The following is a 23328-nucleotide window of genomic DNA, read 5'->3' on the forward strand; positions in this document are numbered from 1 at the left end:
AATAATTTTTTTCATTTAAAATCCACAAAATGTGGCTTCCCCCTTCCACTCGTTCTACAGGCGGCTAAATTCCAGTTAAACAAACAAAAAACAAAAAGCATTCATGCCGCAAAAAAATAAAATTCACCCCGTCGACTTGATAACCACCCCCATTGCTTGTGCCGCCCTCTCTCTCTTGGGGTGAGGTATTACAATGCCGACGGGGTCACTCAAACCCCAGTACTGAGCCTCTACTTTAGTCAATCCTCTTTGATAGAGACGAGGGAGGTTGGTTGTAGGTAATTTTTGGTGGAAACCTTCTCGAATTCGATCCACAATCGCAAAAAAAAATCATTCTATACAATTGACACGGATAATTCAATAATCAGGGGTGTTGTTTGTTTATTAACGGGGTAATTATTGAATCTTTAAAGTTGATCCATAGACCGGCAGGATATCCGGCTGTTTTGGTGGAATAATAACGTGCCCCTGCAGTTATTCGTGATCATGGCGGTGCCCACGGCCGGTGTTGGTAAGTCAAATTCGTCAAAAGGAAATTCAAGGTTTTTGGGGAGAATTTTATTACCTCTGGGAGGCATTCCTCTCCGCACAGATCCATTTTTCAACAGGGAAATTGCGGTTGTTTAATTAATCGGAGTTGGCTTCAACAATGAGTTTGACAGTTTTGTTGTTGGTGTCGAGGTAATGTCACACTCGAGGGAGTGATAATTAATTTTAATGGATTTTATCCCTATTTTCGAGGTCTTCCCTTTTTTTTATGCTTCGAGGACGTGGAATCTGTGTTTTTGGAGTAGGGGTGGATTTCAGGGGTGAGGGAGTCGTTGGAAAGGTCCTTGAAATTTGGAGGAGTCTTAACCTAGAAGGGAATAATAATTTCGCATTTATATATCGTGGATTATTCGTTTTCAGTTGTTCCCAGGAACTTTCGTCTTCTGGAGGAGCTGGAACAGGGGCAGAAGGGAGTTGGGGATGGGACTATAAGCTGGGGACTGGAAAATGACGATGATATGACTCTCACTCACTGGACTGGGATGATCATTGGGCCGCCCAGGGTGAGCTTCTATTTTTTTTATAATATTGATGAAAAACCGTGTTCGCTTATCCAATAAAATTTTCTGCGATACGTATTTTCACTTGGATCGTAGAGTCCGGGGTTGAGAGCAGGAGAATTGACGTAATGGATTTTTATTTTTCAGACGCCATATGAGAATAGAATGTATAGTTTAAAGATAGACTGTGGCCAGCGATATCCTGACGATGCTCCGAACGTGAGATTTCTCAGCAGGATTAATATGAATTGCATCAACAGTACCACTGGAGCGGTAGTAAATCATTTTCTTTCTATAGCTGGGGAGACCTCTAAACTTTTTTTTATAATGAAAAGACTTGATTGAATTTATGACGATGATGATGATTCAATAGCATTCATTTTTTTCCAAATCCATACCTTTATTTTTCACCATAATAAATCCCCGTTGGACTGAATTCAGAAAGAAAAAATTATTGAATAAATGAAATATAGAGAGAGATTAAAATATTAAAAATAATATTAAAAAAAAGTCTAGTGGGCATTCATATGAAAGAGGAGGTGTGGAGGTGTTGAAATGACTTGAATGATGTGTTTAGGTGGATAATCGCAGTGTACCGGTGTTGGCGAAATGGCAGCGCGAATATACGATCAAGACAGTGCTCCAGGAGTTACGTCGTCTCATGACGCTAAAAGAAAACATGAAGCTGTCCCAGCCACCAGAGGGTAGTACCTTTTAGCCTAACAACAACCGCAATTCTTCGCATCTTCCTTATTGCAGTGGCATGAGACATCTAGTTACCAAATGATTTTTAATAATGACGAATTTTGTTTGGTTTTTCACTCATTGGTGCCCATGTCTCCTACCCTGGGTTGATTATAAGGAATGAAGGTAAAAACCGTCAAGTTAAGATTGATAAAATTGAATCATGAGGAAATGATAACTATGAATCTGGCACACACCACACACTCATGTACGGCAGACAGTTGAAATATATATATATAGAGAGATATAATCATCGACACCTTTAATTCTGACGAAGGTGCATCAAAAACGTATTTTCAAACTCAACGAGGGAATAAAAACGAAATTGAAAATTTTAGGAATCACAATTCATTGAAATTTAGTCGAGTTGGTGCCGATATAACGAAGAATTTAATCGATAACATCGTAATCAGTAAGAAGATTTTGTGCTTTTTGAAAATTTTCATAATTAAGAGGGTTCTATCAATGAACGAGGAGAGAGTCCATTTGATTTATCAGTGGAACATTGAATTATTATTTCTTCTCACGGTTTCTCTCACTAGCCTCGGTATCTCGACTCAGTGTCCCATTGTGCACTTTTTTAACAACTGTGGGATGGATAAAGATCTAGCTAGAAAGTTTCCTTTTAATCAGAGTTCAAGTTAATTAATTAATTGTGGGTTTTGGAACGTCGTGCGGTCGAGGCCTTTAACGTACATTGCGATCGTAACGACAGCAAAGTCATGCCTTAAATCGTCAGGAGCAACTCCACTCGTAACAGGACGTAGCTTTCCAACTATGTTAATGTAACAAGAGGAATTAACATGTGAATTATTTAAGATAAAACGAGGCAGAGAATTTTTTTTTTATCATTTCAATCAAATACGTTCACTTATGTTTTACTAGAGAAAAAAATGATAAATCTGAGAACAGAACAATTAATGCAATAATAAAGATATCCCTAGAATATACCAAATTAATGATTAATCAATAAAGGAACATTTTCAAGTGATAGTGATGAATGAGATTACATTAAGACCAAAGGATCGATGAGAGAATGTCTTTTCAAAAGTGTCGCTGATTGCTGATATTTTTGTTTCTTTCATTATCACTAAAGTGTTAGCTTCGCAAATTTAATAGAAAGAATATGGAGAAAGATGAATAAAAAAACTGCTCTTTCATCCGGTGTTTTGAGAAAATAATTTCATCCAGTTTTTTTTTTTCATTCGGTGGGCGAGGCTTCGTCTGAGTAATAAAAAAACACAGGTATCTTGGCAAAAGTCTAGCATCTGCTGACCTTTTATTTTCCTTTTTCATTTTTATTCTTCATTTAATTTATTAGGCTTATACGAATGATAATAAGACTGGTTTGGATGACACCGGTTAATTTTCAACAAACACTCGTTAATGCTCCTCTGTCGTAGTGAGAAAATGAGGGAAAAACTTTGTTGAGAGAACGATTAATTGAATAATTAAAAAAAAATACACTAACAGACGAATAACATCGTTATGTGGGTCCTACTGTCCCTGATTTTCTTACCTCAAGAAACAGAGGCCACCGAGGTCATCCAAGAGTGCTCTATAACATTATCATTTATCATAAATCGTTACAATAAATTCCCCATTTATCTATTTTAATTTGTTTCTTCACTTTTGAAGTGATAGGCTACGGTTCTGGGCGTTGTTTTACAATTGCTGGGCAAAATTCAACTTTCATTTTGCAAGTAAATCGTAAAGCAACGAAAAAATGAATCGTAGATTATTACCTCTAGGTTTTATTTTTTATTTTGTCCTTTCCATTTTGTTAAACGTCTAATGGTATCAATTCATAAGTTACAATTGGTGACAGTATGGGGCTGGGATTAAACGAGAGCTACAGAAAACACAAGGAAATAAAGACTTATCAAATTAATCGAGAGAACAGGAGATCTGACGTCGATGAGCACTCGAATTTGATCGGGGCTCTTCGATTAATCGATCAATTTCGAAGAGAACGAAGAGGAAGGAAGAGATTATGTTTAATTGAACATAAGGAAGGAACAAGGAAAAATAGAATGAAAAATAGAGAGAACATGTTCAAAAATCCATTTCGAGACATCATTAGAGGCAACCAAGACCGCGGAGATTGGCCTCAATGTCGTCTCATAATTTCCCCCCAATTCATTTTTTTTTGTTCATTTACTTTTTTCATTGATGGCGCTTGACAAATAAATAGCATGGAATTATCAATTTCAATGATCTTTTTTTTTTTATTTACCAGAGTGAAGAAAACGTGTTGATGTGTCACCCTAGGCGGAAGAGTCATTAAATAACAAATCTATCCAACAATTTTCAACTAATGATAGTGAAGGAACAATTCCCCTTAAACAATCAATGAAAAACCTCAACGTGGATAAAAGAAAATTTAAAAAAAAATCGTAGAAAATGTTTTTTCCGCAAGGGCAATAATACTGCTAGTAAAATTAATAAATAAGAAAGGCGCGTCCACTATTCCAAGCGACCATTGACCCGTTTGGATGGTTCGTTAATTAACTGAGGGGAGAGTGCGTCAAAACGAGCCTTCTTCAATGCCAATTCAACAAACTACTACTATTTCCAGGCTGCATTATAACAGTTCCTCTCGTAAGACATTTAATCAAGGGTAGATCGTAATGTGATTTCAAAGTCTTCGTTAGAGGTGGAAATTCTCGGAAAAACATTATAATACATAACGGGACATATAAGAAATAATTATAATCGATTTTCCCCGTGAATTGGAAACATTTTCATTTTTTTCGGGGAATTGACGAACGTTTTCGAGAAAGAAAAAGTTGAAGAGAAGTAACTTCTCAATTCTAGCAAAGATTTTTCAACTTCACCGCAACCTTCCCTTGATTATTTTTAATGTTGCGTTTTAAAAAGGACCTTTTGTCGTTCTCTCCAGTAAAAACGAAGAAATATGAAAGTAAAGACATGTAGAATTGTTTTATACCATTAATGCACGAGGATTGTGCACCGAGGAAGCCAGTGTGCTTCGTTACTTCTCGATCGCTTGATTGAGAACATTATTCTTCGCCTGATTATTAAGGTGATTGATGGCATCATTAGTCGCTGGTTTGTCTTTTTTGGTCTGAGTGTTAGTGACACTGTCGAGACCGAGTTTGCTGAGGGTCCGGAGGGCTGTGAGGGCCGCCTGATCACGACTGGCACTGGATGTTGGCCCATGGCCATGACACACCTGGGGTGGATCAGTGCTGAGAGATACCAGGGAGAGATACTCCTTGTACATACCCTGAAAAGTCTATTAATTTTAGTCATTCTGTTTAGTTTGGCTTATCTTTCCGATTTCATTGATGTGCGCGAGTCTTATTACAAAATCTTACCTTTGGAAAATCACTGAATTCAACCTCAAAATTCAGTAACTGGGCTAGGTACTTCAGCTGCTCTTTCGGGGATATACCCGAGGGACTGCTCTGCTGCTGCTCCCGAAGCTCCTCAGCCACTGCTTGAACACTTGGCCCGGAGTTCAATTTACACTCTTGTCCACCATCTACCAGAAGTAGACCTGGCACTAACTGACGTCCCAGAGAACCTGAGAATTTCACAATTTGATTTTGAGTATTTTAAATATCTGAAGAATATGTCAGTGATCATCTGATAAAAAGAGATGATTCGGATTGAAAACCTTCCATCGCCCATTATTTTTTTAAATGAGAATACAAATTGAAAGATGAAATAATGTAAAAATTGAATTTTGTAAATGGATCAAAAGGAAAAAGGTGAAATAAGAGGACATACCGTTAAAAGATCGTAAATTATGCTTACCCCCATGACTCTGTGGCTCGTCCTGTACCTGCCCCTTGCTATCATCCTCCAAAAACGTCACCTTCCTCGGTTTACTCTCACTAGTAGAATTCTCACTATCGGCGGTCTTGATGGATGGTTTGCTGGGTTGTGCCTGCGGTTTACTGTAGCCCAACTGCGTCAGGAGGGCCTCAGCAGCAGCCCGTTTCCCCAGTTTCTTATTGGGCCCAATCCCCTGCGCTGAGTGTTGCCCTATCGAGACCTCCATGAGAAATTCCCGCCTCCTCGGCGCACCCTTCTCCTCGATCAACGTGTAAACAGGTTCTCTCTCCCTCTTTGCTTGCTGTATTTGTACTAAACGCGATATCGGATTAACATCGTCGGAAGTTTCCGCCTCATTCTTGGGCTCCTGATAGTCCTTAATCAAATTACGTGACTTCTTCTTAGTGGCCGGTGGTTTCCTCTTGAGCCTGATTGACCTGTTCTGAACACTACCAGGAATGGGGGGAAGTCTCTTGAGCTCGTCAAGCATGAGTTCAGCTGCTCGTTTCTTAGATATTTTCTTGGACGACCCCTCCCCAAGAGTCACCTTCTCCCCGACAATGCATTTTGTCGTGAATGTCCTAATATGTGGCTTGCCACTCTCCGAAACAACCTCGAAGCCCACAGAGAGTCCCCTTTTGAGGGCAGTCTCGTGTACCAGTGAAACAGGACTCTTGAGCTCGGCATTCGGATCTTCAACGGTCGTTGAGCCATTCTCAGTGACTGTTGCCGTCACTTCCTCAGGTAATGGCAGCTGTCGAAGTTGCTCCAGGGCTCTGCTGGCAGCATCGTGTCTAGCTGCTTGAGCAGTCACTCCTTTACCAACGAATTCCCTCTCCCCGATCTTGAGTGTCACGAAGTAGAGGCCCTCAGACTTGGGATGATAGGGTCGACTCATCTGTGGATAAGGGGGATTGAAGATTCTCAGGTGATTGGGAATGTTTCCGTACTGATGGCTGACGAACGGCTGGGGATTTGCTGGTGGCGCGTGTTTGAATGTGTAGATTGTGAGCTCTCCTCTCTTCATTGCCAGAGCATTGAGCTCCACCGTTGGGGGTAAATGACCTGTGAAATTGCCAGTGCCTGTGGGATTTTTGCCCTGGGGAATTCTCATACCTCTCGGTTTTGGTGGAGGTTGCCTGTACCAGGTTTTCGTTAATGCCTCTGTTGCTGCACTGTGCTGGGCCTTCTTTATACTCGGCCCATCGGCCACGTATTCCTCTTCACCCAGCTTCAGGGTCACTGTGAAACGCTTCTTGTGGGCTGGACCCTGTTCGTTAGTCAATCTGTACTGGTGTTGAATCTTGTTGAAACGGGCTAGCTCGTTTACCAAGCACATCGGTGTCTTCTCTTTCATGTTTGCCAGATTATTGGTGACATTGTTGTGGCTCTGGTTGGACGGACTGTGATCTCGAGAGTGTGGGCTCTCCTGATTTGGGGACTTGACCTCGGGATTCGAGGGTTGCGAGAGCTGCTGGCTTGAGGGGGCCTGGGATTGGGGTGGCTGCTGGTGGCTTCCCTGGTGCGGATACTGCACCACTGTTTGACCTTGCAGTACTACACCACCCTCGGTCTGTCTGGTGCTACCAATGCTCACCATCGTGCCTGGATTATGAGGCGGGGTCAGTGCGGTCAGAAGGGGGCGGAGATTGTCAACGAATTTTGCAGAGGAATTTGCAGAGAAAGTTCTTCAACGTTTATCATTATTAAATCATTAAAAACTAAAATCAGCCATTAGCGCTCATCACGGTCCTCATCTTTGAGAAAAACATTCTTTTAGAAATATTTTTTTAAAGAAATCTATTTTTTCTATAAATGATTATTTAACTCCTCAACTAAAATATTGTAGAAGGATCGAGAAATTATGTATTAGTCGGTAATGGCTGAGAGGTAGGAGCTTTTAATGATTTTTTAATTAGTTCGAAGGATCCCAGGATTCCGCAGTTATTTCGGCTGGAAACAACCCGAAAATCTTCAATTTCCTTGATTGCGGTTTTCCATTGCAAAATTCATCCAGTCTCTCGCAAAATAGATACGCCGGTAGCTCAGTGGTAAATTGAAATGAGTTGAATCTAACAATTTCCATAATTATCGATTTATCTCGAAAACTATAGATTCTAGATAAAAATGGTGAAGGATTTTTTTATAGGTCATTAAATCTGAGACGAGAGAGGTCCTCTCAAAAAATACTAAAATTGGATTCATTCACCACACCACTACTGATTTTCGAAGATATATTTCTAAAATAAAAATCTGGATTCTTCATTCATTTTGGCGGTAATGGAATTATAGAATTAGTCGTTTAAAGGGATTTACATAAGTATGAAATGTCTGATGAATGCAGATTTTAATTAGATAATTCGTTCACATTCACTGAAATTATAGTGCACCCAAAAAATCATTGTTGAAGCATCACGTCTATCAACAACAAAGCGATATAAAAATAATATAAAGGATGCTCGTAATTCAAGTGGAAACATCTACAAGCAAGTCGACATACAAGTATTTCCAATGAATAACCATGATTGCTACTGCAATTTGAGTGGTTCTCGTGGCAAAGTGGAACAATAATTGAATTGATGAGTGGAAAAAGGCGACGAGTTGATTGTCTGTTGATGCATCGACAAGTCTCGACCCCCCATATCTCAGAATTTCCATACTTCTGATGTTGGAGCGATAAAAAAATGAAAATAAAACCGATAGAGACAAAGGTAGAGAAGATGAAAGCTTCAGTTGATTCTTGCAACTCAATTATTCAATTTACAGGTGTAATACTGTGAATTTGTCATTGATTGGAGGAGAATAAATTGAAGAGTTGAGGCTGTTTCTTTCTTTTTGTTTGTTTTTTGTTTGTTTAAAGGTGATAAATTAATAAACGAAACCGACCTTCAATGCACCCTGTTGGTCCGAACAACAGATCCAAATTTTCGAGAGTAAACTCTAACTTTGATCGATGTAACTTCGCTTCCACACCACCACTTGCGAGAGCCAGTAAGAGGGAGAAGATTAAAACGCGCCAATATCCTAACAAAATTAAACAATAATCGAGATGGTAAATAATGGAGTTCATTGGTCACCGCATTGCCAGTACTGTTGAGCCGATTGCAACGTGTTTTCAATCAGAGAATTGGGAAAAATCACTACCACCACCGAATACTTGTTATCATACTCTTCGGTAAACCAAAAATTTAGGAATTATTCCAGGGCATTTATCGTTATTAGAATCTCTCAGGCTTTTGTCGGGACTGATGCATGATCATTTGATCATTTTATCGTCAGTGTTGAAAAATGTGCACACACGATGCAATGAGTAGCATAACTGGGTAATTATACAGGGGATGTAATCTCACATTGGAAATATTGTCGTCAGTGAGAATTTGGGAGCAAGACAGTGTTTCTGGTTGATTTACGATGAATTGCCGTAGAAAACATGTGAGGTGAATATCAGTGAAGTATTAAGAAGTGTATTGGTTAATTTTGCCGCAATTTTATATTGAATACACAGTTGTCTCTGCGAATCAGTTGAAATTAACGTTTTTAATCGTCAATTTATCGGAGAGCAATCGATATCTGACAAAATTAAGGGCCACAAAAAAAGTTCGATGAAAATTTTGCTATCTCCCTCAGATTGCGAGATTCGTATAAATTCTTCAGGTCACTACTGAATTGCTCAATTGAATTGACAATAAACAACAATATTCTCAACTCTGGATTTTTACTCGGTGGAAACTAGTGAATTGTGGATTGTTGAGTGGGCAGAAAAAATAATAATAAGATGATTAAATCGCCATGCGATAGTGATTTGGATTAACGATAACATTGAGTTCGTAGGACTCACCATTGGGATTCTGTGCGTTTGTACCGATGAGCAGTGGCTGCCTGGGGCCGGAGTGCGGCATGTGGTGCATAGGTTGACCGGCGATGGAGATCATCTGTTGATGATGGGCCGCATGGACCCCTCTGTGCAGATGCATGTGAGGGGGTGGCTGGTGAGGTGGCATCATGTTCGCCTGCGACATCTGACGCGTACCCCCAGCCATCCTAACCAGTTCAACCAGACCATTTTATTTAATTATTCCAGCTCAACACATCCCGAATAATTCAGCAGTGGAGTTCTTGCCATTTTAAAACTATCCGAACTATTCATTAGAGAAGAAGTGAAGGGTAACAAGAACATTAGAGCCAATGAATAAGTATCTGAGACATATCTCTGAATCGAATCGAGATAGTGGAATTTTTTCCAAGACATCCCGGACCACACTGAGAGCTATCAAAAAGGACCTCATAAAAATTCGACTACCTCAGCTAGATTTAAAGATATCCTCAAAAAAATGGATCGATTAACCTTTACTTCTTCACTACTGAATGATTTTTCGTCATAAAAACCCTGAGATATACCTTAAAAATTCATCTCAAAGGAATTTCCCTGATATCTCCTGACAAAATGTTCCGATTCGAATGACTTATGTCTCATTTATCAATTCAACAACGTAATTTTTTCGTCTACCAATTCCGGAATAGAAAAATTCGAAAAACGTCAATTTCAGTCCTCCACCACTGACTCCTAAACAAAATGATGAATCAATGCCAAACCTGTTCTGATCTCTCAACTGATTTTGCATCGAGTGATGCTGATGCCGTAACATCATCCGAACTTGTCAATATCTGTAATAAAACATCGAGAATTAGAAAAAAGGCCCGATTATCGGCTTTGAAACAGTGGGCTGGGGAAAAAGCATGAGCTGCAGTTGACAATTTGAAATTAAATCCCGAGAGGATTGAGGGATTGACGCTGGGGGTTTGAGCTATCGTCGACAGTCCTAATATTTATCTATAAATAAATTAGTCGATAGACAATGGGCTTGGCCCGGCAAACTTGCAGAATGTGATTTGCAGACTGAGGGGAGGTGGACACAACCGTTAGGATAATTATTATCACACGTACACCAGTACTCACTGAAATTTATCACTGACGCTATCAGTACGTATTAACTAGATTACTCGACAGCCACGAATTTTGACACCCAACACACACGTTGGTATTTATTAATGAATTCCGTTCTGGCCTATTGGCAAACAGCAAAGAGAGTCGTATCACTGTAGACTGAAAGCGGCCATTTTGATATTGTAGCAATGGCTGCATGTATGGGCATATCTTCATTGCAATCTTCGTTGCATTTTACGCGGGAAATCGTTGCATTCATATTTTTCATTGCATTTAACGATATTTTAATGGCTCTCGATGAGATAGCCCAGACTATTACTCAGCCAAACAATTGAGCTGTGGTATATTCATTTTTGCTGCCTCTAAAAATATCTTCTCTTCTCTGGATTTCCGCGCGTTTCGATAAGACTTCTGAGAAAGTGAGTCAGCCTCGTGAAGATAAGGCTACCCATCTGGTAAAAAATGCTTGGTTGAATTTTGATAAGAAAAAAATTATATTTTCTAACAAACACTATTTTTTATATACAATTGTATGTATTTACAAAACAATAATCATACTCTCGTTGGATAATTTTCTCTCCATCAGTGTAAATTATGTACAAATTGTGATCACAAAGTTGCACAATTCAATGATAAAATAACTACAATTCATTTATTTATCAAATTGATTAATCTTTCATTTTTTCTCATCAATAAAAATCGCACTTGGTGTCATAATCAACTGTCGTTAAAAATTCATTATTTTATTCCGGTGCAAGTCTTTGTTCAAGCGTACAGAGACGACTCCAATAGTCGAACCAAAAGGGGTGAGACCTGCACAACACACATGATATTGTTCTTTGTTTTTTTTTTGCAGAAAAAAGAAGGGAAAATTGAGTAGAAAAAAAAAATGATAACTGGAGAAAGAAAAAGAATTGTAAAAAGGAGTCACTCATGCAAGACAATGATTTCACATAGTCAACAGTCAAATAACTCAACATAATCAACATTCAAATTTATTGTAGAATCTCGAGACTTCCTCAACAAGTCTCTCCTCCCTCCTGCCCCTCAAGTTCACTTAGAAATCCATCTTACTGAGTGTATATACACATTAATCATCACTTTATATTAAAAATTCATCTGCATAACAAAAAAGTGAAGGAAAAAAATATCATAATGGTTTAACTATGAAACATCCAAATTCGTTCCTATTCCGTCCCGCTGGACAGTGCTCAAGTAATCCTCCAACAATTTAGCCAAATTACGGCGTTTGAATCTCTTCGATTCACTGACTATCTCCCGAACAAAAGCAACTCGAATATCGAGGGTCCCTTTTATTTGTTGCATGTGCGAAAATAGCGTTTTATAATCTACAACAAAAAACACAAAAAATTTCGTCATTATAAACGTCCTTAAATTGAAAAAACAAATAAATCATTATCAATGAGAAAAAAACTACTTCTTCACTCTTCTCCTCTTATTATTTCTTAATGAATGAAACTTACTCGTTCCTCTTTTCCTAACTTCCTTATGCACAAGTTCCCTAATTGACAAATTATGTTTCCTGACCTCCTCCAACTCCTTCTTGGACAGTGACCTCTCCCCCTTGACAACTTTTGCCTCCTCCACGTGATTGCTGATGCGTTCGTCCTTCTTATCAATGGAATTAACGCTATTGTGCCCCTCTGAGCTCTCATTGCACTCGGCCTTGGTCTCGGCGTTATCGAGACTCTTCTTAATCCCCTTAACATTATTGCTAGTGGGTGGGGTCGAGTGGTTCTCCACGAGCTCTACATTCTCCACAGGAGTGAGTCCATTGGTTAATTTATCAGGGATCGTGGGTGTCGTGGAATTATTGGCAACAGTAGCAGAGTTGCCAGGATGGGGGATAAGAGGAACAGATGAGGATGGAGTGATTTCAGGTGGTGCTTCAGTGGGACTCTTGGGTTCCTGACTCCAGGGTACAGGCGAGGGTGCTTTATTCACCGAATAACTCGGCCTCCTCACAACAACTTCTCTCGGAATTGGTCCTGGTTTTCTCTTGCTGGGTGGTCTCGACACAATGGGACTGACACTCCCATTGCCCCCATTATTGTCCAGAGGACGCTTTAAGCTGCCTTTTATCGTGATCCCCACAGTTCCAGAATTACCAATAGAATTGGTTGGAGATATTGGTGACGTAGGTGCAAGTACCACCGAGGAATTACTGTTATTTGTATTGGCATTGGAGGACGTTGCCCCCACCATGTCGATGTCAGCCTCGTCCACCATCATCCTCTTGTCGATCTTGAAGGGATTCCCGAACATGTGCTGACGCACTGGGACACTCTCGATTTCCCTCAAAGGTGGGGTCATGCGTTTTAGGTACTCCTGGTAATTTCCCATCTGTGCCACAGGCATGGAATGCACGTAATCGTCGTCCAGCAGTTTTGTGTGCAGCAGTCCGGGCTGCAGGAAGTTTGCTCTCATCCTAACAACTTGGTCCAGCAGACTCTTCCTGGGTACATCAAAGGCATTTCTGTAGCTGTGGGCACTCCTCTGCTGTTGACTTCTCACTACTCGTACAGTGAAGCCCCCGAATTCATTCAACTGGTCCCTCAGGCCTATGAATTTGTCCTGTAGGAGGGGATGGGACACCAGGTCCTTCTTAAGGGGACTCCTAGGTATCACTCGAACCCCCTCTGATAATTGCGACGACGTGCCATTCACCAGGAGCTTGCTGGCATTGGCATTGGCCACTTGTTTCGAGATAACTTCGTTGCACAATCTGTCAAACTCGATCTTCGCCTGGTTCTTCAACCTCTTGAGATGATTCAAGACAGTGTAAGACAGGGAGTTATCCATATTGTCTGGAATTAAAGTTTGGGCTAAGGGGGTCGGTGCGCCCATTCTCGTGAGGGCACGTCGTAACGAGGCTGCATAGTACGTGGGCATTGTTCTCATGTAATTCTGAAATTGTGTTCGCCACTCATTGGTTGGCTTAAGCCTGTGAACCTTGAAGAGCTCCTCCAGGAGTGGCAGCAGCACTGGATAATTGTAAGGCATCACGAAGAGATTCACACAGGTGAGATTTGTGCTGGCTTTCAAGTAGCCAAAGGGATGGCCGACTTCACTCGATTTGTAAGAGTTCGCTACGAACACCTGCCAACACGTCGTCGGCTGTTTCCTTGCCAAGATGTACTGAGTCAGAGGACTCGGTTCAAGCTCGTACTTGTCAAATGGCAAATTTTCTATGACCATTGGCTCTTGGCTTGTGCACGTGAATTTTACCAGTGGATGGGCTGTTCTTGGTGGCAGTGTACTGGCACTGAGATCTGGCCAGAAATTCTCGGGGATTGGCCAGAAACCCACAGCAAAGCCCTTCTGCGCTGATCTAGGGACATAAATCAATCTTCTGCACGAGTGCCATGCTGTGTTACCAGCGATTGGGGGCTGGGGGAGGTATTGAGATTTTGCACCGTTCGCTGCGATCGAGGAGTTCTCTTCATCGTTCTCTTCGTCTTCCTGTTGTATTGGGGGTTGCGTCAGGGGGAGAGGATTCTGGGGCAGCTGTTGGCCGGAGTTTGGCAGCTCATTCGGCAACGGCGGAGGGTCCGGACCGATTTTCTCGAAGTTTATTACTACTCCTGACTGGACTTTTTGCACCAGTGAATCTATGCACTGCATCAGCATCCGGTGGGATGTTATGCAATAGGAACGACCTGGAAGCATTTTGTTTTATAACTTTGAGTTTGAGCTCTACTGAGGGGGAACCGCAAAATGTTATTCAAATCAATCAATATTTTGCAGAAATGATCGTCATATATTATAATGGTTTGCAATCCATTGGATTTTGGTTTCTGCAGTGGGCACTTAAAAAATGTTGTTTTTTCCACTTGAAATCTTTACTTTGCGTTCATTTTTCTCAAATTCTTTTCAATTTTGTGGAATGGAAAACTGAGTGAACTGGAATTAACGTCGTTACCTCCAGTTATTTCACACATTGCATCGATCGGCGAGGTGTCACTGGCGACGAGACCTGTATCCCTTTCGACTGCAGGTGTCCCAGAGAGCCTCAACACCAAGGAAAAAACACGCTGGTCCCACCTGAAAGGCTCTTTGGTCAGTTCTGAGCCGACAATCGGTGGATGCATGGGCAGGGTGAACTAGAATCAATAACCAAGGGATTAATAACCAGGCATTACGAGATCAGAGTCTTGGGTATGACATACGTCTTGCTGAACTCCACTGGCGGTCGTGTATTTTCCACCATCTGTAATGAGAACGATGACCGAGGGCTCCAGGAAGAATGGACACCTGCCCTGGCCGTAGGTATCGATTCCAGTCTGCATTCGGTTGATGTTGAGGACATCCAGGGCGTGTTTCAGGGCTGCACACAGAGTTGTCAGTCCCACACACTGCAGATTCTTCAATTCGTTCATGAACGTCGCCAAGTTCTCCTTCCAACCCGCCTAAAATTCACAAAAATATCTCGATATTGGCAGAATCGAATTCCACGAGTTTACCCTCATTTTCAAGCTGTGGAAAAAAGCTCCAAGCTGATATAAAACTCAACAAAATAATTCTATTGAAAATCGAACAATATGAGATCTACAGAGCTCCATTGTGCCCCACCCTCCATAAATTCTGGATTACATATAATTTACCAGTTCAAAATGAACTTGAATCGTAACAAATCCTCACTTTGATATTATGAGGTGGATCCTCGAAGGTCAGCAGCATGTACCTGTCCCCCCTGCTCTCAGGAGATCTCTGTCTCACCTAGAATGAGAATCCAGTGTATAACATGTGTTAAACAAAAGTAAAACAGTCGATAAATTCACTAAAAAATTCATGAGCGACAATATACTTTAACAAAGGTCTCAACAGCCTTCTTAGCAACATCGAGGAGCGTGGGACGTCCCCCCAGGTCTGCTCTCTGATTCATGGAGGCTGATGTGTCGATGAGAAACACAATAATGGTCATCTTTGTGGGATTGATAGCTTGGTTGTACTCTCGGTTGGATTCAGGTTGGGTTCACTGTATTGCCCACGTTAAAGTCAACAAAAATCCCTTATGATGTATTATTTTAAAAAAATAAATAATTAAAGCTCCGATTGTGAGGTGATTAATGGTGTGCTCCCTGATAGTGGTCTGGTTGTCCCCTATGGCTAGGGGGCCAGGTGCCACATCTACTGCTCGAGCTACTTTGCTGGCTTTTGCTTGGTACCTCTGGCTGGACCCCCCTTCAAGTTTTTCGAGGTTAGAGCTTGTAATGGTTAGCAAAACCAGTGTTGCCAGACGCTTTTTTAGATCAGTACGCCCTCAATGCTAGCGCGTGAATTTTCTCTCTCTTCTTTTCTCGCTCTCTGTCTCGCTCGTTGCAACCAACAGTCAGCGCCATCAAGCATTCTATGGGCGACTGCAAGAATGTTTGGTTATGTCAGAACAGTCAACACTAACTCCTTCCTGGGAGATATATTACTGCGATCGGATTATATATTGTTTGTTCAATTTATTATGAGTTTATAGGATCCCTCGGATTATTAACTGGGCAAAATAACTCGATGGGCTATCGATTTTCCTTTCTACCGTCACCTCACCCCTGTCGTTCTGATAATCACCACCAGAATAGTCAGCGCTAGTGCACCTTCGTTGAAGGAAAGGGGAAAAAGTGGATTTACTCCACCTATAAATATACAAATTGAAACGTCAGCTGATTATATTTGACAGGGAGTCGAGGGAAGAAGATTTTTTCGGGGGGAAACGAGGGAGATTTTTTTCACTTGTCCGCTCATTCGGAGGGTGCCCTGGACTCGGGAATGACCACTTGGGAGAGATCATGACTGGCTCAGATTTGAAGAACTGGCCCATCTTGAGTCTCTTGGAGAAGGACTTTGTTAAGGAACTCAGTAGTGTTCTTATTTTTGGTGAGACTTTTACCTTTCTCTTTGTTCAAAACACAAATATTTTATTGGAAATGAGAGATGTTCAATTTTTTGTACAACTACGTTTAAGTGAAAAATTCTTCTGTTGTAGGGCTGGGGAATGAAGCACTGATGGTCACCAAAGATGATGCTGTGTACGCCCTGGGCAACAATGCATCTGGCTGTCTTGGAACTGGTGATGGTCACAGTACACTCTATCCAGTGAAAATTGAGGCGTTGTTCCAGAAGGGAATCAAGTCATTTGCCTTTGGAATTGGTCCCCACGTGCTTGCGCTCACAGCCAAGGGGGAGGTCTATTCTTGGGGACACAATGGCTACTGCGAACTTGGTAATGGATCTTCCAACCAAGGTTCAACTCCCACCAAAGTTGCCAGCAACTTTGAGGAGAAAGCCATTATATCTGTAGCATGTGGAAGCCATCACTCTCTCGCGCTCACGGAAGATGGAGAGGTGAGTCTATATATTCCGAATTATTGCCATGATATTTTGGTAGTCAAACAAGATTTCAGTTTCGCTGGAAAACGAGGAGGAGCTCAATCAACGATAAAAAAACAGCAGCATAAATTCAGATAAAAATGACAAATGACAAGTCCAGGTGTATCATTATTTCTCAAATTTCCCAGGTGTATGGATGGGGCCAGAATACGTGTGGCCAGGTGGGCAGCGGCATAAGTACCAATCAGAATACGCCTCGGAAGATAAATTCTGTTTTAGCAGGGAAAAAAATTGTTCAGATTGCATGTGGCCAGACTTCCAGTATGGCATTGACGAGCAACGGAGAAGTTTACGCCTGGGGGAATAACAGTGTTGGACAACTCGGCATTGGGACGTACATCAACCAGCTGAGTCCAAATAAAGTTGCTGGACTCACGGGTGTTGTCATAGGTACATTCTTCGATTCAGTAGCGAAGAGGTAATGTCGATTTAGCTAATACCTAAATTCGCGAGGAATATCTCTGAATTGAAGGGAGGTATGGAAATATTTGTCCAATTTTTTTTGTTGAGTGGAAAGCGGGCTATGGAAAAGATCTCTGTGAAAATTTTGCGATTTCTTGCAGACTCAGAGATATTCCTCAAAAGCTCAATTTAGAAACATGTCGATATGTTATCTTTTACAACTTCGCTATTGAATTATTTTACATTGAAAATAACTGCGCAGATTATTCTCTCGTTCAGTCGAATGAATCATCGGTTCTATTATCATAAATCTCGTCCTGGATTTCAGACAAAGTCATATGTGGATATGGTCACGCAATGGCATTGAGTGACGAGGGAGATCTCTACGTCTGGGGAGGAAATGGATACGGACAGTTGGGCCTTGGGAGTAAATCTAATGCCTGTCAGCCCGTCAAGGTGAAATATTGAATCGGAATTCCGGGAAATGTATATTAACATTAACTTTAATTTTGTAGAACTTTTTTTCATCACTTACCGATGGGTCTTTCATGATAAGGGATTTCGAAGGGGAATGAAATGTAAAAATTAAAAAATATCTTTGAATCTAGGAGAGAGCGAGATTTTGTAAGAAGCTTTTTTGTACCTCTCATTTCGCTCTTCAAACGAAGTCGTGATAAAAAAATCGCTATTTCTTTTAGATTCAGAGATATTCATCGCGATATTCTCTGCGTCATTGGATTGAGTGAATTCCAGCAGAATGATATCAATCGAATTACAATAAATTTGGAACAGTGAAGTGTTGGTTTTGATTCAGTTATCGATGGCAGAGATGGGAAGAGTATCTGACATAGCAGCAGTCCACTCGAATCACATAAGTGCTGCACTCGCTGAAGGTGGTAAAGTCTTTATGTGGGGGCAATGTCGGGGTCAGAGTGTGACGACACCCACTGCTACTCCTCTTCTCTATTTGCACGATGTTCTGGCGTGCTACTCGACACCACCTGTCATGCACGAACCCCTTGTACTGTATGCTCAAGACGAGACGAGTATTTTAGACTGCTTGAGACAAGCATTTGACGATCCAGTTAGTATTCATCATCTGCATAATTTCTCGGGCTAATTGAAAGTGATGATGAGCTTCGCTCTTATGTTTAGTCAGCGACATTCACTTATCCTCTTTAATTTTCACAGGCAAGTAGTGATCTTACGATCCAAGTGCAGGGAAAACCCATTCATGTTCACAAGGCCGTGCTGAAAATACGCTGTCAATATTTTAGGTCCATGTTCCAAGAACACTGGACTGAAAATAATCAATCGTGAGTAATAAAATAGCTCGTGGTGTTTCCTTTTAATATCAATAATTTTTAAGATCAATCGATATTGAATGAAAATAAAATTCGTCCTACTTGGCTACTGGATTGAAATTCAAGTCGAAGGAACATTGGCTCTGTGCCATTGAATTATCAATTAATGGAGCATAAAAATTAATTTTTAGAATAATAGAGCACGACGAATTCTCCCACGATGTCTACAAATCCTTTCTCCGTTACCTATACACAGACGAAGTAGATTTACCATCAGAGAATGCACTGGGTAGGTCAGAAAAAAATTCATCTCAGAAATTATGTGATTCTGCTGTTAGCAATTGCCTAAAATTTTATACAGAGCTACTCTACCTGGCAAACGCCTACTTCGAGACTCAGCTTAAGCGCAAGTGTGTCCAGATGATAAAACGAGGCATCACTGTCAACAACGTGGCATTCCTCTACAAAACAGCCATCGAGTACAATGCTCAAGTGAGTTGTTCATATTTACTTTTAGTTTTCGTGATAGAATAATTCTTCCACTCACGAAATGATAAAATTGGAAAAGAACTATATAAAAAAAAAGAAAGTAAAAGGTTCAACTAAAGGTCGAGGAACAGTTTTAATTTTTTGTGATTGAAACTTTATTTTCAGGAGCTTGAGGACTTTTGCTTTAAATTCGCATTGAATCACATGACAGCAGTCACCCAAACTGCTCACTTTGGAAAATTAGACGAGGCAACCCTGAAGACCTTCATCGCCAAAGCCGCCCACGCTGGAGCTTTCAAAACATGAAATGAATGATAAAGGAAATTCCATTCCAATGACTTCTGCATTTGCTACGACTAAAATGGTATTCGGTGCCAAATTGTGAATTAATTAAGGATTTAATCGAATAAAAAATTATTTTAAGACGATATCTCATTGGTACATTATTCTTTATTACGATAGAATCTCATCATCACTGTCATCCTCTCATTTATTACTTTATAGTTACTGATATAGTATTTATATGTATTTATATTCTGTATATATATATACAAGCAGTAAGTATTTTTGTCGTTATTTTTCATACAATATACATGTCTACTATGAAACAGTAGTAATTAATATTTTCTTTCACGTAAATGCAGTATGGCGTAATATATTTATTGTATAGTAATCTGCGATAATTTGCAAGATGATTTTCACTTTTGAAAAGTTTCATTCGCGAGTGCTCTACTTTTTTCATCGACTTCGTTCCATTTATCGGGAATATTGGTGTTCTCTTCTTTCTGGTTGATCGTGGAGGAGATATCTGGACACCATTGGCTCGATAACGATTGATTTTAAAACTCAAAGTCAGTGGACTTGAATGAAATCATTGCACCTCTCACATAAAAAATCACACATTATCGTGACAAAAATGTGCAGAGTCACTCTCACTTTCGATTTTTACATTTTAAATACCCCCGAGTGCGCAGAAGACCTGATGCCTCCCCATTATCATTATTCCACTTTAATTCGCCTGTAATGAACCTCAGCTCCTCAATACTCCAGTAGCGAAGAGATCAATTAACCAAAATCAAAATTCCATAATCATCAATTTATCTCAAAATCTATCGATTCACGGTGAAAATGTTTGGGGACTTTTTTCTAGCTCATGAAGTTCTCCAGGAAAAAGGTATTTTGATATTTCCTCGTAAAACACTTCTATTGGTTGTTTTTGAGATGAATTGATAGTCGATAAAAATTTGAAATTGAAATTTTCTCCATTTTCGAGTTCGCTACTGATTGAATCCCCTGACACTCTGTTATTTTGATCCACGGATGAGACACAGCAATGCGGCCTTCAACAGGGCTGTGCCATGTTGCGTCAGTCGACCAATTTATTATTTTTCATTATCTATAAATAACGATTAGAGCGTATTTAGGCCTGCGGGCTACTTTTCCAGCGACGCGCTGTGGGAATACCATATTGACATAATTAATTTAATTTCTTCCCTCTCCCTCTGTCACCGCGACATTGCCCTCCCCCCCAATTCGATTGACAAAAGCAATTAAATTGTTCACTGGTTCAATTAGCACTCGTACCTCATCTTCATAGCAGCCGATCCTCCACCTCCCATCTCTTAATTAATAAATGGTGACAATCAATTGGTACGTGCGCGCCTAGATTAACTTTGTTTTTTTTTTCACATTTTTATTTGAAAACTTTCAAAGCGGAGAGTATTGAAACGGAAAAACCTGATGACGCTGGATAATTTTGCGATGGATTGTAATGGTCTCCATCGAGTTAAGTTCCATCTTCGCTTTTTATTCGTTTTATATATATACTTTATTACGCTTTATACTTTCACAAATACACCTCCATGTCTCATCGATATCTGGAAGTTCGTCAGTCTGGCAATGTTTATTTAATTCTACCGTTGGCTTACTTAAAAATATGACAAAATTCAATTTGAAATAATAGGTAATGACGAAAAAGTGCATGCGGCAGCCGTATGTTGTTTTTTTTTTCTCATTTTAATTATCTCATACATACATTATCACTATCGCAGGGTAACGCGCCCGAGCTGTGCCATCAATTTTTTTTTTTACGCATTATCCATCACTTCGATTGATTAATTAATTATGGTACATTTTTAGATACATAGAGCCACATTTAATGACACGACTTAATCACTCTCTTTTGACGCTCTTTGGGCCGTTTAGCTCTATTTTATCTCTCTTGTAGTTTAACTTTCGTTTATTTTAAATATAATCTTTTTCTTTGTAACAGCCCTATTGTTTAATCTCATGATTAATCTGGTCATGAATTTTTTTTTACTCTTACGTCAATAGTCGAAGCATACCAATTTTAGTAAATTCAATTAACACTCAATGTTCACTTTAAATACTTGTTTAATTTGTTCTCCGAAGGTCAGTACATTGTTGGAAAAAATTCATGACTCCCCAAAGAATTGTACGCGGGTAAATTTCAAAATCAGTCAATCAAATAATTCATGACAGCTACCATTCATTTATTGTAAGTAATAAACCCATCATGGGAATGGAACGTTAAATGCAATTGCATTCGCAATAAATTAATAATTGAGGAAAATAATGGGGCGATAGGGCCAATGTGTAAGTCGAGAATGGAGAGTTTAATGAAAATAAAATGCAGATAAATTTGTGATAATGCTCAAGTTCATTTCGGTTAAATTGTCAGAGTAATTTTCCAACAGTGTACGACTTGGCAAGTGAATTTTAGTTGCCGGAACGCCTGGCATCTGGCGTAAGAATATTAAATCCGTATAATTAACACTTTCTATAATTTAATCCTGTTAACGCGCGTCACTTTCAGCGTTTCATAGTCCCGTTTTTAATCCAAGACTAAATTTTCACGCAGTGTGGACACTCGGTGGAAGGTTGAAAGACGGATGAAATTGTCAATGTCAATTGGCAATGCCAATTGGCAGTGCCATTTGCCAACTCCCCAACTTGAGTAATCTCCACAGATGATGAGAAAGAAAAACTTCACCTCCTCGTCATGAATTTCATTATCTCACCCCCCACCCACCGCCGTCTCATCTTTGGTAACTTATTCATTAACTTATTAAACTTTACAGTTATTTAATTCAATAATCCTATAGTACACGCTTCTCCATGATTTATCTTTGAGCGAGAATTTCGCATTCGACGGAGCTAGAGATGAAAATTTCATAACGCCATTTTGGTGCACGTGTTGCGCGTGAAAAAGTACCGCCCGTGTAAATAGAATTTTTTAATTTTTTTTTTCATTTAAATCGAGTATTAAACCGACCCAACTTTCGGTGCTGAGAGAGAGAGGAACACTGAAAAGATAAACAAAGAGGAAAAGTTGAAAGAGGGGAAGGAAAAAAGTAAGAAAAAGTGATATGAGGTTACGGGCAATTGTTTTTGAGGGCTCTGAGGATGCCTCTCGAGGATGATGATAGAGAAAAACCCAAAGAGGAGGAAAATAGAAAAAAAGCCCGAGGGTGAGGGGGTGGGAGGGCCTCGAGGGGTGAAAAAAAGGGTCATTGAGGCGTTGGTCGTTGAGCGGACTGAGTAGCGTTGACGTTTATATATAGATGATATATAATATAGGTATAGAAATTTTTCCAGGCAGTGGAAAAAAAGTCGGAGAGTGTCACAAGACTTGATACGTATTTCCCCGGATTTTCTACTACTCTGCATAAATTTAAAAAATTCACAACAGAATTTTTATATCTCAACCCAATCGAACGCTCTCATTTCCAAAAAAAAAAAATCCGCCCCCATATTTGTCTATCAAGTGAAAAATTAGATTAAACTACTCATTAAATTTTGAACAATAAATTTTGAACAATAAATTTTGAACAAAAGATTATTCCAAAAGAATTTTTCACAATAAAAAAATGTAGTACTTCTGGGATTAAATAAAAGAGCAGTAACTTTTAATTATCTTTCAACTTGTTTTCCACTTAACCCAAACCCTCTGACAATTGATAATTTTAATGAACAAGTTTCAATACCCGAGTGTCAGATGTACTCGAGAAAAATAAATATTCCCCTGAGACTCTCGCTCTTCCTGCATCTCACACTGGAAATAAAAAATACCATCAGGGATTGAGTAATTTCTTTATATCGTCGTACCGCTTTCTTCTACTTTATTTTTTTCCCCTCCTCAGGATGCGGAATAAAAATCAATAGGATA

At 39.9% G+C, this 23328-nt stretch overlaps 4 protein-coding genes across 7 annotated transcripts; 2 read left to right on the plus strand and 2 right to left on the minus strand.

Moving 5' to 3' along the window:
• Window positions 1–236: 236 nt before the first annotated feature.
• On the plus strand, window positions 237–2953 carry Uev1A (Ubiquitin-conjugating enzyme variant 1A). Its single transcript, XM_011299712.1, has 4 exons — window positions 237–511; window positions 910–1052; window positions 1197–1322; window positions 1627–2953. The coding sequence occupies exons 1-4, from the start codon at window positions 487–489 to the stop codon at window positions 1765–1767; spliced, it is 435 nt and encodes a 144-aa protein (XP_011298014.1). The 5' UTR covers window positions 237–486; the 3' UTR covers window positions 1768–2953.
• Window positions 2954–3039: 86 nt separating this feature from the next.
• On the minus strand, window positions 3040–10715 carry stau (double-stranded RNA-binding protein Staufen). 4 transcript variants are annotated; one of them, XM_011299715.1, is made up of 7 exons: window positions 10555–10715; window positions 10191–10262; window positions 9436–9638; window positions 8484–8621; window positions 5577–7202; window positions 5135–5343; window positions 3040–5043 (listed from the first exon to the last, which is right to left on the minus strand). In XM_011299715.1, exons 2-7 carry the CDS (start codon window positions 10244–10246, stop codon window positions 4789–4791), a joined length of 2487 nt encoding a protein of 828 aa, XP_011298017.1. In that variant the 5' UTR covers window positions 10247–10262; window positions 10555–10715; the 3' UTR covers window positions 3040–4788. The 4 variants fall into 4 exon arrangements, with proteins under 4 accessions (XP_011298017.1, XP_011298015.1, XP_011298016.1 ...); XM_011299713.1 differs by having other exon boundaries at window positions 3040–5052; XM_011299714.1 differs by having other exon boundaries at window positions 3040–5052; window positions 10543–10715.
• Window positions 10716–11089: 374 nt separating this feature from the next.
• Window positions 11090–16028, minus strand: IntS6 (integrator complex subunit 6). The gene is made up of 6 exons (XM_011299718.1): window positions 15371–16028; window positions 15205–15282; window positions 14733–14972; window positions 14486–14666; window positions 12027–14222; window positions 11090–11891 (listed from the first exon to the last, which is right to left on the minus strand). Exons 1-6 carry the CDS (start codon window positions 15485–15487, stop codon window positions 11707–11709), a joined length of 2997 nt encoding a protein of 998 aa, XP_011298020.1. The 5' UTR covers window positions 15488–16028; the 3' UTR covers window positions 11090–11706.
• Window positions 16029–16182: 154 nt separating this feature from the next.
• Window positions 16183–19567, plus strand: LOC105263482 (RCC1 and BTB domain-containing protein 1-like). Its single transcript, XM_011299717.1, has 9 exons — window positions 16183–16431; window positions 16541–16899; window positions 17073–17334; window positions 17675–17802; window positions 18161–18430; window positions 18538–18662; window positions 18842–18939; window positions 19012–19142; window positions 19305–19567. The coding sequence occupies exons 1-9, from the start codon at window positions 16344–16346 to the stop codon at window positions 19443–19445; spliced, it is 1602 nt and encodes a 533-aa protein (XP_011298019.1). The 5' UTR covers window positions 16183–16343; the 3' UTR covers window positions 19446–19567.
• Window positions 19568–23328: the final 3761 nt, after the last annotated feature.

Source organism: Fopius arisanus, unplaced genomic scaffold, assembly GCF_000806365.1.
Source record: "Fopius arisanus strain USDA-PBARC FA_bdor unplaced genomic scaffold, ASM80636v1 scaffold00015, whole genome shotgun sequence".
NCBI lineage: Eukaryota > Metazoa > Arthropoda > Insecta > Hymenoptera > Braconidae > Fopius > Fopius arisanus.